Below are 13,576 nucleotides of genomic sequence, written 5' to 3'. Positions count from 1 at the left end.
TGATAATTTTCAGAACATCGCAAGCAGTCATAATGAGATCAAAATTTTCTTGATTCAACACATCTTGGATAATGTCCATTGCTATTTGTAAGATGCTCTTTGCAAATTTAACCAATTCATTTGGCCATTCTGACAGAAATTGATAAACTCCTTTAATGTAAATAAGTTTGAGTGTTCTATTTGAAGTAAACAGCACATTTTTAACTAATTGATGAAAACAATCGTCTATTTCACTTTGGTCTATGGAAAATTTGTTGATAAATCGTATCAAAGTTGGAACCAAATACTCGGCCAATTCAATATCGTCATTATACAGAAAGGTTACTAATGTTTGCCAAAAAAGTTGATGAAAATTGGCTGACTGCAGATCGTTTATGGTGTACACATCCATTAAAATGGCGAGGCAAGTCAAACCTTTCGATTTAACACACGATTTGTAATAATCCGTTAATCGTAAGATGAAAGGTGTAACTTTGTAAAGATGATCAACTGATGAACCATCCAGCAATGAGACAGCATTAACAACAAGTTGACATTTAGAATCATCCTCGAGCCAGTTCTGGTCATTTTTCAAATCTTCAAGTTGCTTAAATAATTCGTTCAATTTAACCGCTGTGTTAAACTCCATGTTACGCTCGGTCATGTACTTAATAGTTAGATTAATAAACACTTAATCACAGAGTGAATAATAACATTGTTATTGTTGGTTTGTTACCCCGAGTTACAAGTAAATGGTTGCTTGTTGGTTACGGAATTCAAAGCGCCAGGATTTGAAAATTAAGATTTTCAATTTGTCCATGAAATCGATCATATCAGCTCAACTATTCAACCCACTCTGGACGACTCAACCTGAAAAATAAATAATTCAGAATTGAAATCAATAGAAGCAAATCAATAAATTAATTTCAATGAAAAGGTTCATAAGCAATAAATTGTAATGAAGTTCTGGCAAAAGTGAGTCCAAATTTAAACTACAAACTGAATGGATGAAAAACCTAAAATGTTTACCCAAAACCAGTTTTTACAAATTCTGGGCAAAAATTTCTAAGTTCATTGGATATTTTTTTGATTGTTGATTTGGTAATTTGTCAACTAAAATGTTCCTTTTCTCAGTTTATTACATGCTATTGGTCAAGTTTAGGTTAGATTAGGTAAGGTGATTGTTAGTTTTGACTGATAAATCATGGGCCATTTCTGAAATCAATTTCACTTTGGTGATTAATGTTGGGTTTGAAATTGATACAAAAATTGCTTAAAGCAGAGGAAATATATCATGTTTAATGAATAATTGACTGCTCAAAGTTTACTAGATTTTCCCATTTTTAATCCAAAAAATATCAAATGCTTGAAACCTGTCAACTTTATTATTAAAATAGTAACTCTTTCATTACTCATAGTCAATCACGAAAAACAATTAGATAGCTTTAATAGTAACCAGAAATTTTGTAAAACCAGATTCTGGAAAACACAAAATGTAATTTCTTACAGAAGTTAATCTTTTAATGTCACTAAGATTATTTTCGAGGTGCAAACGTTAATAAAACAATAAAAATTAAGTTACCGCAACTTAATTTCATTACAATTTTATAATTTCTTAGCATTTTAGATTAATCTGAAAGTTAATCAGAATTTTTCTAGCTGATGTTTGGCCAAGGTAAATCAAAGGATTGTTATTTGTTTGTTAATTGTTAAGAAACTTGAAATCAAATGTTATTCCTTTGATTTAGAGTTATTAAACCGAATCGGTTTAGGGACTGATCATAAATTTACTAACATTATTTGGTAGGTGACTGTATACTGAATGAAGGGGATATTAAATCAGCTTGTATTTAAAGATAATTACTCATGTTCTGTATTGTTTGCAACAATTAACACAATTTAAAAATAATTTGTTGATGTAACTGAATTTTGATGATTTTCAGTAAACAAGAAGAAGACAGAGGAGCGACAGATGACGAGTAGGGAAAAAGCTGGAGGGATGAAAAAGGAGGGAAAGAGGCGTGTGAAGTTAAGTGATTGTATAAAAACACTTTTTTTATGGCAGTTTGATTTAGTTTGTTAAATATATCCTAATTTATTGCAATCAGTTTTATTATTCATTGTTATCCTTTAATTTTGTTAATCATCTTCAAATTGTGATATTAAATAATGGCCTCTCAAGGACCATCCTATGGATTAAGTCGAGAGCTTTTGCTTAAGGTTTGTTGTTTGTCCACACTTGTTAATCTTTGTGATCGTCTGGTAATCTTTTGGTTTCATTAATTTGTTTTTGTTATGGGTTTCAATCAGGCTCAAGCTAAGTTCGACGTTGAATTGGCTAATCAAGCACTAAACTGGATCCAAGCTGTGACCAATGCGCCTGTTAATCTAAATAACAATGAGGATGACAACAATAACAATTCAACAGGAATCAAAGATCAGTTTGAATTTGCTGAAGCTCTCAAGGACGGTATAGCTCTATGCAAGTAAGTTTCAATTCAACTTGATTTTTCTGACCCTTTTTAGTCCATTTGTAACACTTTTCACACTTTTTTTACATGTAAAACACCTGTTTCTTCTATTGGGTGATTGCTAATTGTTATCCATGTTGTCTTGAAGTTTAATCAATGCTTTGGCTCCTGGCTCAATATCTAAGGTTAACAAGCTAAAAACTCCGTTCAAAGAGGTAAGAATAAATTCATCTAACCAATGGCTTGACTATTATGATTGATATTTATAACTCAGCGGCAAGCTACCATCTTGTCATTATAATGTGATCAAAAAGCTCAACACAAGTCAATAATCATTCAACAACTCGTTGATCAACAGTCTTGGTTTCTTTCACTGGGAATAAGCGAAGATTGTTTTTTCATCAATCATTGAAATAGTAACACTTCATCAATACTTTTAATCATGACTCGTCTGATATCCAACAATGGATTGAGATCATAGATTTTTTATTAGAAAGGATTGGGAAAATAATCTCATTGAACCAATCATTGTCGTATTAATGCTGATTTTATCTAAGCCGATGGTTTCATAATTTAATTGATTGTTTCTAATGAAATCTTTAAATTACTTGCATTTTTGAGTTGATAAACACTTTGAAGCAAAAATCACAGATGAAAACGATTGATGAACAGATTGCATTACAATCTGTTCCACACCACCGACATGGTCCAGTCCAGTGAAGGTTAACAGTTTTACACTCGTTTATGGATCGATTTGATTTATGTTGGTAACTGTTAAATGTTAATTAATTGCTGTTAACTCTTCTTACAACCATGTTTCCTTTATCTCCATCTATGTCTATCTAATTATGCTGGGTAATTATGGTGATGGCAACAGAAAAAAGAGATTCCATAGATTCAGGTCGCCCTTGAAACTCATTTGTGGACCAGAAACGAGATGACTGATGAGAAACAAGACTATCAGTTTATCAATGATTCATTATCAAATATTTGGATAGGAAATATTCTAACGGAAGTCTCCACTGTATTTCAATGAATGTTATTTCATGGTATCACAAAGATCTATTGACGAAAACACATCTCTGGAAGATTATGTGACGATAACTTGATTTAGTTTAGCTTTTTGCCTTTTTTAACTTGAATCTGTTATCTTCATGAAAACAAGTTAATTATTTTGAACAATCAATTGAATCAACTCTAAGATTTTTGCTTCTTGCTCAACTTTACTGAAATTGTTTACCCTCTTCGCATCAGACTTGAGGACTTGAAGTTTTTTTTTGTTAATATCAACAATGATGATATCACTGATTCCGAAAGCCGGTCTCAAATTGGCCTCAAACCTTGAGAGTGTTTGACTTTCCAAGGCTTTTTCAAGGCTTTTTTAACCCATCAACAGTTCATGGATTTTATCATATCATCATCATTGTTATTAACGTCACTATGAGAATGAAAGGGAAAGATGATGAACTGATCAGCAAAACCACAACATGGACGTTCATAATCATTGTTACAATGTAAATTCTTATTATTATCAACATTGGTAAAAATGACAGTCAGTCTGATGTACTTGAATATTTTCATTTTGAGGCTAGCTTTACAATTGAATTTCAATTGTAAATTTAGTTAAATCAATGGTTATGAAGGTCTATTTTACGGTTCTACCTTGAAGCAGTTAAATATATATGATTCAGCAAAAGCATGAATTGGATTGAAACAAAACAAAAAAATGAGGTTGACGATCAGTTGAAGCATTTTTACCTCTTTTGTCTTGGTTAAGATTTATATTTATATTTGTTTACCATTTAATCAAAGCTCATCTTCAATCGAAAGTCAATTTTGCTTGAAAATATTCACTCAACAAAACACCGATAACAATAATTACTAATTTATATTTTTTCCTTTTTTGATTGCAGCGAGAAAACATTGAGCTTTTCCTGAAAGCCTGTGAAACTTATGGTCTTCGGAATCATGATTTATTTCAAGTAAATGATTTGTATGAACGTAAAAACCTTTATATGGTAAGTCGACAGTAAATAACCAAACAAAGTAACTTAATATCAACTGATTATCATGTTTCTTTGATGAGAATTACATTCACTTTCTTTCCTACCATTGAATTTTTACTGATTACTTTATTTTTTCCATTTTACCATTAGGTTGTCAATTGTCTTCACTCACTTGGTGGTTTGGTAAGTTTCAACAATTCAGAGTACATTCAGATAAACCTTGAATTAATTGTCTTTATCTTACTTGTATTGCTGATCTCCTTGAGTCAGTTTATTCAGTTAATAACAATTACTCAAAGGTGTTTATTTTTAGGCTTATATGATGTAGGGTCTGAAATTACAACAACAGGGTTGTAACTGTCTTTACTGTCCATTGATTCATAATCTAATTTCGAGATTGGTTTATTTTTCAACTCTGGATTCTGAATTGTCAAGAATTAAATAAGCAATCTTGATTGATTACATCACTTGTTATTCTGGGGATTACACTGATTATGTTTCGTCTGCAATTGTTTGTTCACTCATTATTGTATTTAAAATGAAAGCTTTGGTTGTTTGTATTTTTGTGCTTGTAGTTGATTGCCTGTATCTGCGGTGCAACTAAAGGATTGTTGAAATTAATACATTTCATCTTTTCCATATCAGGTTGAGTCGTAAAAAGCCTAATGAAACTTGGATGTTGTTAGTTGATTTTCATAACAATAGATGTTTGTCAATGATTGTCAATGTTTGACAATGTTTAATGTATGTTTACCAAAAATAGTGCTTACCATTTCAAAATTTGTCAAGTGTTAACGAAAGCTCATTAGATTTGAATACGTGATAGTAATTCATAATTTCCAATAGCTCATTCCTAGTCATATTTACATTGTATTTCTGAAAGTATTGTTTCTAATGAATCTCTCAAAATTAGTAGACCCAATCTCCTTTGTTTCTAATTATTTTCTGATAATTGTACCCTATTTTGACTATCTTTTGGTGTAATTAAATGACTAATTTGTTAATTTTTCTCTCCTCTTTTAGGCTCAAAAGAAGGGTTATGATGGACCAGTAATTGGAGTTAAATTTGCCGAGGAAAACAAACGTGAATTTGACGAGGAAACTTTGAAAAAAGGAAAGTCAATTATTGGGTTACAATCAGGATCAAATGGTGGAGCATCACAAGCTAAAATGACTCCTTATGGGGCAACCAGACAAATTATTCCTAGTTGATCAGCTAATCATGAGCATCAACGATAAATTTGATACGTGAAAACATTGTTGAAGATCCAAGTTGATATTGGTCTTGTCTATGGTATTATCATAAAAAACATCTTTATTTTTTTCTTTTGATATGTTACTTGAATAAATTAAAAAATTAAATATCTTCTTCAATCAAGAGCTGTTCAAGAAAACAGGATTTCACATTAAAATTTGAAAAATGTAACCCTTAAACTCTCATTTCATTAAAGAAATAAAGTTTCCAAGTAAACTAACTCGTTAACTCGTTAGTTACTCGGTAAATGTTTATTTCACATAGAATTGTATAAATGTACAAAATAGGATATAATTTAATACTGAAAAAAGGTCTGACTTGATACAGTCACAGGTTGTGCGTTACAATCAACTCTTGCAAGATTTAATGTTCTTCATTAACATTAAAGTGTCTTCTTAATGTATGGACCATGGTTTGCCTTGATGATCGTAAAATGGTCAACAACTTGATGATCCTAAATTGAAAAATGGTCATTTGTAATTTTAATTCAATGTTAATTTTCAATTTATCACATACCTTTTCAGCAGAAAGCTGCTCAAATGTTAAATGAGTTTTATTATGAATGGTAATCTGAGAGAAACCATAATCAGAGATACGAACGGCACTCCAATTGGCAGGATTAATAACAAATGGGTCAATCCCTTCGCGGCAACCCTAATTAAAAGATAGAGAACATAATTAGAAGACATTATCGAATATTTTAGGTTGACTCTGATTTAAATTTTACCGCTGATCCAGTGGTTACATGAACTGGAGCTCCTGGATTAGTGTATGGTTCAGATAGACTACCATTGTAAACCTGTTCATCATAAATTGGCCAAAGTCTTTCATAAAGATGTTCATGAGCCCAAATCTCTAAGTCAACACCATATTTATAAAACAGGTCTTCTAATCCAAGTACATGGAAAACGGGGATTCCTTTTCGTATCTGAAATGGATACATGATTGATTTAATGTAAAAATTATTCATAAATGCACTTTTATAATCATTAAAAATTAATACTAACCACATTATCACGATATCTGCATTCATCGGTGTCTTTTGTATTACAGTACATAGGTCTATGACCAAGCGTTATAATCCAAGGTCTTACAGCTCGATTCTCAGGTTTATTGGCTTCAATCAAATCCTTTTCCAGCCAATCATATTGTGTATACATTTGGCTTCGTCCGTACTCAAGAAAGAAATAAAATTCAGTTGAAAAACTGATTATGTGAGCAGGTCCAAGGTTGTAACTGTAGAAATGATTGTTGATTTGTCCTGTGCTGCTATCAACCATGGAAAAGCGATTGACATAATTGGAGAAGTTGCTAAAAAGAAAAGAAAATTAATTGAATGATTGACAGAATAAATTATCAAATGTGACCTAAATTAACATGAAACGTACTAAGCTTGTTCGTGGTTTCCAACTGAAGTTTGATAAGGCACATAAGCAGCAATAGGCTCAATTTGTCTCATGAAATCATCACCTATCCGAGCATTATCCTGAAATAAAATAGACCAAATTAAACAAAACAACGAAGGAAAGCTTTGACAGTCGTACCGAGTTCAAATCGTAGGCAAAGTCCCCTGTTATAAATAAAAGAAGATAAGAAAATTTATTTGAAATCATATAATGTAATAACCAATTAATCAGAACCCACCGACGTGAAGGATTGCATCGAATTGTCCATTTTGAGCATCCTTTTGTAATCTTGGAAGTGTTCTAGCATTGTCATTGCCCAAATCGCCATAAACAGCTAATCTTGGACTCCAATCAGACCCGTCCTTGACTGCAGTAAACCAGAAAATTGGACTCCAACCAGATTCACTTCCAACACGATACACTGAAAATGGGGTAAAAAAGTGAAAAAGATGACACAAAGCTTGCTGAGCTCATCAGAAGATTAACCAAATCAGAAGGCAAATCTAAAATTCATGCAACGTTATTTTTCCTGTAATATAATCTAATTTATATCTACAGTTATTAACTTAAAAGGTCGAAAAAGTGGCTTCATAATCAAATTCAGCCTAAAGATTCAGGCAATATGTCTATCAGAGCAACATGTGGATACTAACCATATGTTTGTCCTGGTTGGAGATTAGTCATTACAGCTCTGTGTATATACATTGACCTTTTCTCTGATCCACCATCAACAAATTTAGTTGATTTCCCTTCGATTGACTGATTAAACTTCTTGACTCCATATTCAACAGTCGGTCCCTTTATCTTATCAAAAGTTGTCCAAGTAACCACCATTTCAGTTGAATTTCCTATAAGTGAATAAAAGATTTCAACATTTTAACATGTAACGATATGATTTCACATTGATAATCTCATCAATTTATTAACTTACTTCCAAGTGATAAATGAATCTGTTCAGGCTGTTCACGAACTCGAGACACTTTGAAAAATCCATGAGAAAAATCACCAAAATTAATAATTAAGATACACAAAAAACAAAGAAACCGCATGTTGAATGACTGGATTACCTAACCTTTCAAAAATGTATCAAACAATATGTTTGCCTCCAAAAAGCTTCTTTGCTTTTTGTTATTTTTTCGTAATTTATGAGTGTTTAATCCTAATAGGTACACAATTAGGGAGCTGATTAAATACCTATCAACTACAAGATAATTAGAGGAGTAAGCAACTATGATTAGAACTACTAATCAGTATTCTTCAAAAATTAACGAGATATTGATCATTTAGTCAATGTTCAACTCATGTACAGCAATCATTCAATCATCATTTATTGAATTTTAAGTCTATTGATTTGATAAATGCTTGCATCAAGATGCTTAACCACTACAAAATCAAGCTTAATGAAGACTGGCTAGTTAATATGAATCATTGATTGATGAATTTTTGCTTTAAAATCAATTAAAATCAACCTTTGAACTCGGTTGGCAACAGATTATTTAATATTGAAACATTTGCTGATGGAAAATTCAAGCCATTAGTTGAATTTTCCGTCACCATCGAATACATTGTAACAAACTTTCAATACAATCAGTTGATAGTAAAAGCAATCTATTCAATCAATTTTATCATGCAACTTGAGCATAAACAATCGGTTAATCATTTAGTCCTATTTATTATACAATAAAAATGTTTCAGTTAAATTCAATGTTAGATTTACACAAATCATGAATAAATTGAGAACCATGTTTGCTATTTGAAATACTGTTTATTAAAGTCTATGAACATATCAAATTATATCAGCAATTGAATAAAATTTTGTAAACCATTGAAGATTGAATATTGAAAGCTGCTATTTCGGTTATCATCAAGATGATGTTAACTTCCTAGTTTCATAAGAGTCATGATTATCTTTAATTAGTGTAAATTTGTCAACAACTTTGTGTCCCTGTGCGGAAAAACAAGACAAATATCAGATTATTAGCAGATAGATCAACTTGTATGATATTGAATTAAGATTGTAATTACCTTTTCAGCTGATAGCTGCTCAAATGATAGATGAGTACTGTTATGAATCGTTACAATTGAAAAGCCATAATCATAAATACGCTTTGCGCTCCATTCAGCCTGTTCCATTACATTGTATTCAATTCCTTCATAGCAACCCTGAAATTAATGGTGAAATTGGAGTCGATTAACATTTAAAGAAACAAAGATTGATTTAAGATTCAATAAACTCACCGCTGATCCAGTTGTAATATGAACCGGAGCTCCTGGATTAGTGTATGGTTCAGATAGACTACCATTGTAAACCTGTTCATCATAAATTGGCCAAAGTCTTTCATAAAGATGTTCATGAGCCCAAATCTCTAAGTCAACACCATATTGATAAAAGAGATCTTCAAGACCAGGGAATTCACTATCACCTTTACGGAACTGTGGATTGAAAAAAGAGACATTAATGGATCATCTGGTTGAATAACCAAATCAAAGTGCCTCACATTGGTTTGTCTGTTAAGACATTCGGTGTAGTTTGGGAAGTGTAAATTGCAATACATTGCTCTATGACCAATGGTTACAATCCATGGTCTTAAAGCTCGGTTCTCGGGTTTGGTTGCTTCAATCAAATCATTCTTGATCCATTCAAATTGTGTATGCAATTGACTTCGACCATAATTGGTGAAAAAGTAAAATTCAGTCGAGAAAGTAATGAAATGTACTGGACCGACATCGTAACTGTAAAAGTGGTTGTTGATCTCGCCTGTTTTGCTGTCTACCATTGAAAAACGGTTGACATAGTTTGAAAAATTGCTGAAAATGAAAATAATCAACTTAACATTAACTTGATCAAGCAAAAACAATTATAACATACTAAGCTTGTTCATGGTTTCCAACTGCAGTCATGTAGGGAACATAGGCAGCTATTGACTCTATTTGTCTCATGAATTGATCGCCAACTCTTGCATTGTCCTAAAATAATATCAATTTAGTAAATTGATCAATTTTCAAATAATCAAAAGGATCTTACAGTATCCAAGTTGTACGCAAAGTCACCTAAAGTCAAACAAAATATCGAGATTAAAATTTAACTCTGTTTTATTTGGGTAAATAAACGTTACCGACATGAATGATGGCATCAAATTGTCCACTTTGAGCATCTTCTTGTAATCTGGGAAGGGTTTTTGCATTATCGTTACCCAAATCACCAAAAATAGCTAATCTTGGACTCCAATCGGATCCATTTTTGATTGTAGTAAACCAGAAAATTGGACTCCATCCAAATTCACTTCCAACATGGTAAACTAAACGGTAAAATTGGGTTACATTAATGGTTAAATGATAGCAATAAATCAATTGAAACAGTAAACTAACTATATGTTTGTCCTGGAACAAGATTTTTCATAGTAACTCTATGTATAAACATTGATCTCGCCTCTGAACCTCCATCAACAAATTCAGTTGATTGGCCTTTTGCTGTTTTATCAAGCTTTTTGATACCATATTCAACAATTGGTTGACCAGCTGAGTCAAATGTTGTCCAAGTAGCAACCATTTCACTTGGATTACCTGCGACAATGTAATTAAAGACATTGAAATTAAGATTTGGGTGTTTAAAATGAAATTGAAATTACTTACTTCCAAGTGATAGATGAACTTGCTCAGGTTGTTGGCTTACTACACCATCTTGTTCAAAACTGGCCAAAACCAAACCATTTATGGTGGCAAATAAAACAAACAAACTAACAAAATTCATTATTATTTTGAAAATAGTTAATAATTAACTACTTAGCACACAACTGTTATAATAACTGACAATAAAACGATATTCACTATTAATATCTGAAGTTTGGAGTCTTTATCTTGTAGGAGTATTCAATCATATGGTCAAATTGATAGTGAATATCGCTCATTTATAGTTATATTGTCTCGTTTAATCACTTGACTGAATGATCAACTTATCATGTTTGTCTATTGAAGTCTATCGCTGAAGTTTATTGAATCGATTTGAGCAAATTTTGATCCTTGATAAGGCAAGAAAATAGCTCTGAAGAGTTGACAAGAAACTAACAATTTGCTTTCACTCTGGTCTTTGATCTTTTGGTGATCAAGTATTTACAATTTTACAATTAAATTATATTTTTATTGACTTTTCAGATGAATCAATTAGACATGGTTGTCAGTATTTATTTGAACAGTTCAAATTAGTTATAAATCAATAATTAATAAACTTATATCAGAAGCATATCCAGACTAAGCCTGTCATCAGGAGGTAATTTGAGCTCAAAATGTCAGCTTGTGCTAAGAAAGATTCAGCTCGTTTCTTAATGTTGTCCAGAACTCAGATGTACGGACGATTCTATGAGAGTTCGGATATTGATTTGAATTTTTTTTGGTAGAAAGTCCTTATAATTGAATTTGATGTAACTGGCCTTTGACTGGTTAATTGGCTCTCTATGGCTAATATCAAGAAACCATTTAGATGACCAGAAACTAACCTTAATCATTGTGTCCGTTGATATGAATTAATAATTTTCATTTCGATCAGACTAATGCATTTTAAATCTGATATATGAAATTTTATTGAAAATCGACTTTTAGATAATGAAATCAATGATCGGTTTAAGTTGATTGCTTTGTTAAAAAGGATAAAAATTATTGTTTATGATTTTAATTGAGTATTGAAAGTAAAGGATGGCAATAAATCATGAAGATAGTTGAGATAATCAAGATTAGAAAGAAACCAAGCAATTTCATCATCTGAGCTGAATCTGTTTAAAAATTGACAGATTTCAATCAAGTCAAAAAACCAAACATCTGGTTTACCAGAAAATATTGAGAGTTAAAAATAAAAAAATCGAAGCTTAAGTAACAAAAACACTTTGATTATTGCAGCTCTTCAAACTAATCAACAACTGTTGATATTATATTCTTTGATGTAATCCAAGCTTTAAGTGACAATTGGGGCAATAATGTTCAACATCTCGAGTGAAATCGGTGCAGCAGGGAATCAAACAGCAACCGAGGAAACCACCCACTAAGATACAAGCCGCTGAAGCCACCCATGTTACAAATCCAACCTTATATGCAGTCCTGGTTGCGATGGTTTGTTTACAGCGAGGACAGTAATCAGTTTGAGCGTAAGGTCCATAAATTGGCTTTGGTGCTAAAGACGGAAATAAAAGGCAAATTAGTGATTGAATTGTTTATCATTTCTGGTTGATCTGGTTAAAAGCTCATTTAACTGTCTAAACATTTACAATTTAACTTGGCAAATGCACAGAAAGATTATTGAGCTTTTATCATCAGGAAAGATCACCAAAAGGAGGAAATAAATTTCAAGCTTTTAGACTTACTTTGAATCGGATGTTCATAATGGACAGGAATGTCATTAATACTTGATGAAATTAGAGGGGCACGTTGGTTAGTTGTTAATGGTGGATGGTTTTCAACTTGATATGGAGGTGGTGGTCCAAAGTCTGGTGCTGGTGTTGGAGCTGAGGCTGAAAACTGAGGGTAACCAGATTTTGAATCCATGTTGAGTTGAGTCTGAGATTGACAAGGGATGAAACTGAAAAAAGAATGAAAAATTCAAGTGCTTTAATCGAAAGCAAAAGGTAAAGTATTTATTTTCTGGTTAACCATCTGATGATTTATATACTTTGATTGAGCTGGTAAAATTAGATTAGATTTAGCTGGATAAATATGAATAATATTACAATTAGTTACAATTGTGACAATTAATCGAAAACAAAAGAGATTTGTCTTCAGTCTTTATTCAACTTGATAGTTACTAATCAGTGATTTGTTTTGATGGTTGCAACTCGCTAGGTTCATTTGATAAGATTGATTTAATTAAATAAAATGAATAAATAATATACTCATCGGAGATCTAAAAGCTCCTTTTGTCATCTGAATCATCATTCTTCATTGAATCATCTCTTTTCAGGGGTAACAAGGAAAATGTTAATAATTTTTCCTGAATTCCTTCAATACGGTTACCATAAACAAACCAACATTACAACCCGAGACAACTGTTTATGCGTCACCTTTTTAGTTTGATGTCTTAACTGTTTCATTTTCATGCCATTCAATTGCCATGAATATCTGTAATAAATTGGAAAAAGTATGAAGATTAATTTGAAAAGTGAAAGCTCAAGAGTCCATTTTAACCATCGATTGGTTAACCATTAACAATACACATCAACTTTTAGCTGATTTACGAATTCGATTTCTAATCTTAAAGAAACATTCAAAGTCAAAAATTTTAAAAACTGTTCGAAATCCTAATTAATACGGAATTTCTCATCCTCCAGGAAATAATGATCTTTATCAGCGACATCGATGTTAGCTTAAGATTGTGAACATATCGGAATAACAGGAAAACGAATGATTGCAGAATGGTAACTATCAACACCACTGATGGATTTGACTAAAAAATTTGTGCAAACTCTCTCGATTAGT

The 13,576-nt window shown here is 31.8% G+C and overlaps 4 protein-coding genes across 4 annotated transcripts; 1 reads left to right on the top strand and 3 right to left on the bottom strand.

The window, feature by feature from the left end:
- Positions 1-2,061: 2,061 nt before the first annotated feature.
- Positions 2,062-5,882, top strand: LOC107368335 (calponin-3). Its single transcript, XM_015936151.3, has 6 exons — positions 2,062-2,199; positions 2,290-2,465; positions 2,599-2,665; positions 4,364-4,468; positions 4,607-4,639; positions 5,480-5,882. The coding sequence occupies exons 1-6, from the start codon at positions 2,149-2,151 to the stop codon at positions 5,666-5,668; spliced, it is 621 nt and encodes a 206-aa protein (XP_015791637.2). The 5' UTR covers positions 2,062-2,148; the 3' UTR covers positions 5,669-5,882.
- A 19-nt stretch (positions 5,883-5,901) lies between these two features.
- LOC107368334 (acid phosphatase type 7) lies at positions 5,902-8,223 on the bottom strand. Its single transcript, XM_015936150.3, has 9 exons — positions 8,049-8,223; positions 7,771-7,965; positions 7,356-7,538; positions 7,256-7,281; positions 7,100-7,197; positions 6,719-7,022; positions 6,439-6,639; positions 6,228-6,365; positions 5,902-6,165 (listed from the first exon to the last, which is right to left on the bottom strand). Exons 1-9 carry the CDS (start codon positions 8,164-8,166, stop codon positions 6,094-6,096), a joined length of 1,335 nt encoding a protein of 444 aa, XP_015791636.2. The 5' UTR covers positions 8,167-8,223; the 3' UTR covers positions 5,902-6,093.
- Positions 8,224-8,862: 639 nt separating this feature from the next.
- LOC107368333 (acid phosphatase type 7) lies at positions 8,863-10,915 on the bottom strand. The gene is made up of 9 exons (XM_015936149.2): positions 10,751-10,915; positions 10,487-10,681; positions 10,234-10,416; positions 10,143-10,168; positions 9,987-10,084; positions 9,616-9,925; positions 9,356-9,550; positions 9,143-9,280; positions 8,863-9,062 (listed from the first exon to the last, which is right to left on the bottom strand). The coding sequence occupies exons 1-9, from the start codon at positions 10,866-10,868 to the stop codon at positions 8,982-8,984; spliced, it is 1,344 nt and encodes a 447-aa protein (XP_015791635.2). The 5' UTR covers positions 10,869-10,915; the 3' UTR covers positions 8,863-8,981.
- Positions 10,916-11,743: 828 nt separating this feature from the next.
- LOC107368381 (lipopolysaccharide-induced tumor necrosis factor-alpha factor homolog) lies at positions 11,744-12,730 on the bottom strand. Its single transcript, XM_089268319.1, has 2 exons — positions 12,469-12,730; positions 11,744-12,278 (listed from the first exon to the last, which is right to left on the bottom strand). The coding sequence occupies exons 1-2, from the start codon at positions 12,647-12,649 to the stop codon at positions 12,037-12,039; spliced, it is 423 nt and encodes a 140-aa protein (XP_089124445.1). The 5' UTR covers positions 12,650-12,730; the 3' UTR covers positions 11,744-12,036.
- Between the last annotated feature and the right edge of the window lie 846 nt (positions 12,731-13,576).

Source organism: Tetranychus urticae, chromosome 1, assembly GCF_039701765.1.
Source record: "Tetranychus urticae isolate SD_2017Ah chromosome 1, NJAU_TeUrti_SD_1.0, whole genome shotgun sequence".
In the NCBI taxonomy this organism is placed as follows: Eukaryota; Metazoa; Arthropoda; class Arachnida; order Trombidiformes; family Tetranychidae; genus Tetranychus; species Tetranychus urticae.
This window is presented reverse-complemented; position numbering and strand designations above follow the sequence as displayed.

Excerpts from the sequence above, each read along its gene's own strand:
- LOC107368335 (XM_015936151.3), top strand. The coding sequence starts at position 2,149 with ATGGCCTCTCAAGGACCATCCTATGGATTAAGTCGAGAGCTTTTGCTT. Across the intron at positions 2,466-2,598 it reads GACGGTATAGCTCTATGCAA|TTTAATCAATGCTTTGGCTC; the intron begins GTAAGTTTCAAT and ends GTTGTCTTGAAG. Across the intron at positions 4,469-4,606 it reads AACGTAAAAACCTTTATATG|GTTGTCAATTGTCTTCACTC; the intron begins GTAAGTCGACAG and ends TTTTACCATTAG.
- LOC107368333 (XM_015936149.2), bottom strand. The coding sequence starts at position 10,868 with ATGAATTTTGTTAGTTTGTTTGTTTTATTTGCCACCATAAATGGTTTG. Across the intron at positions 10,682-10,750 it reads AGTTCATCTATCACTTGGAA|GTAATCCAAGTGAAATGGTT; the intron begins GTAAGTAATTTC and ends ACATTGTCGCAG. Across the intron at positions 10,085-10,142 it reads TTGCGTACAACTTGGATACT|GACAATGCAAGAGTTGGCGA; the intron begins GTAAGATCCTTT and ends ATATTATTTTAG.
- LOC107368381 (XM_089268319.1), bottom strand. The coding sequence starts at position 12,649 with ATGGATTCAAAATCTGGTTACCCTCAGTTTTCAGCCTCAGCTCCAACA. Across the intron at positions 12,279-12,468 it reads TTATGAACATCCGATTCAAA|CACCAAAGCCAATTTATGGA; the intron begins GTAAGTCTAAAA and ends TTCCGTCTTTAG.
- LOC107368334 (XM_015936150.3), bottom strand. The coding sequence starts at position 8,166 with ATGCGGTTTCTTTGTTTTTTGTGTATCTTAATTATTAATTTTGGTGAT. Across the intron at positions 7,966-8,048 it reads GATTCATTTATCACTTGGAA|GAAATTCAACTGAAATGGTG; the intron begins GTAAGTTAATAA and ends ATTCACTTATAG. Across the intron at positions 7,023-7,099 it reads GGAAACCACGAACAAGCTTA|CAACTTCTCCAATTATGTCA; the intron begins GTACGTTTCATG and ends TTTTCTTTTTAG.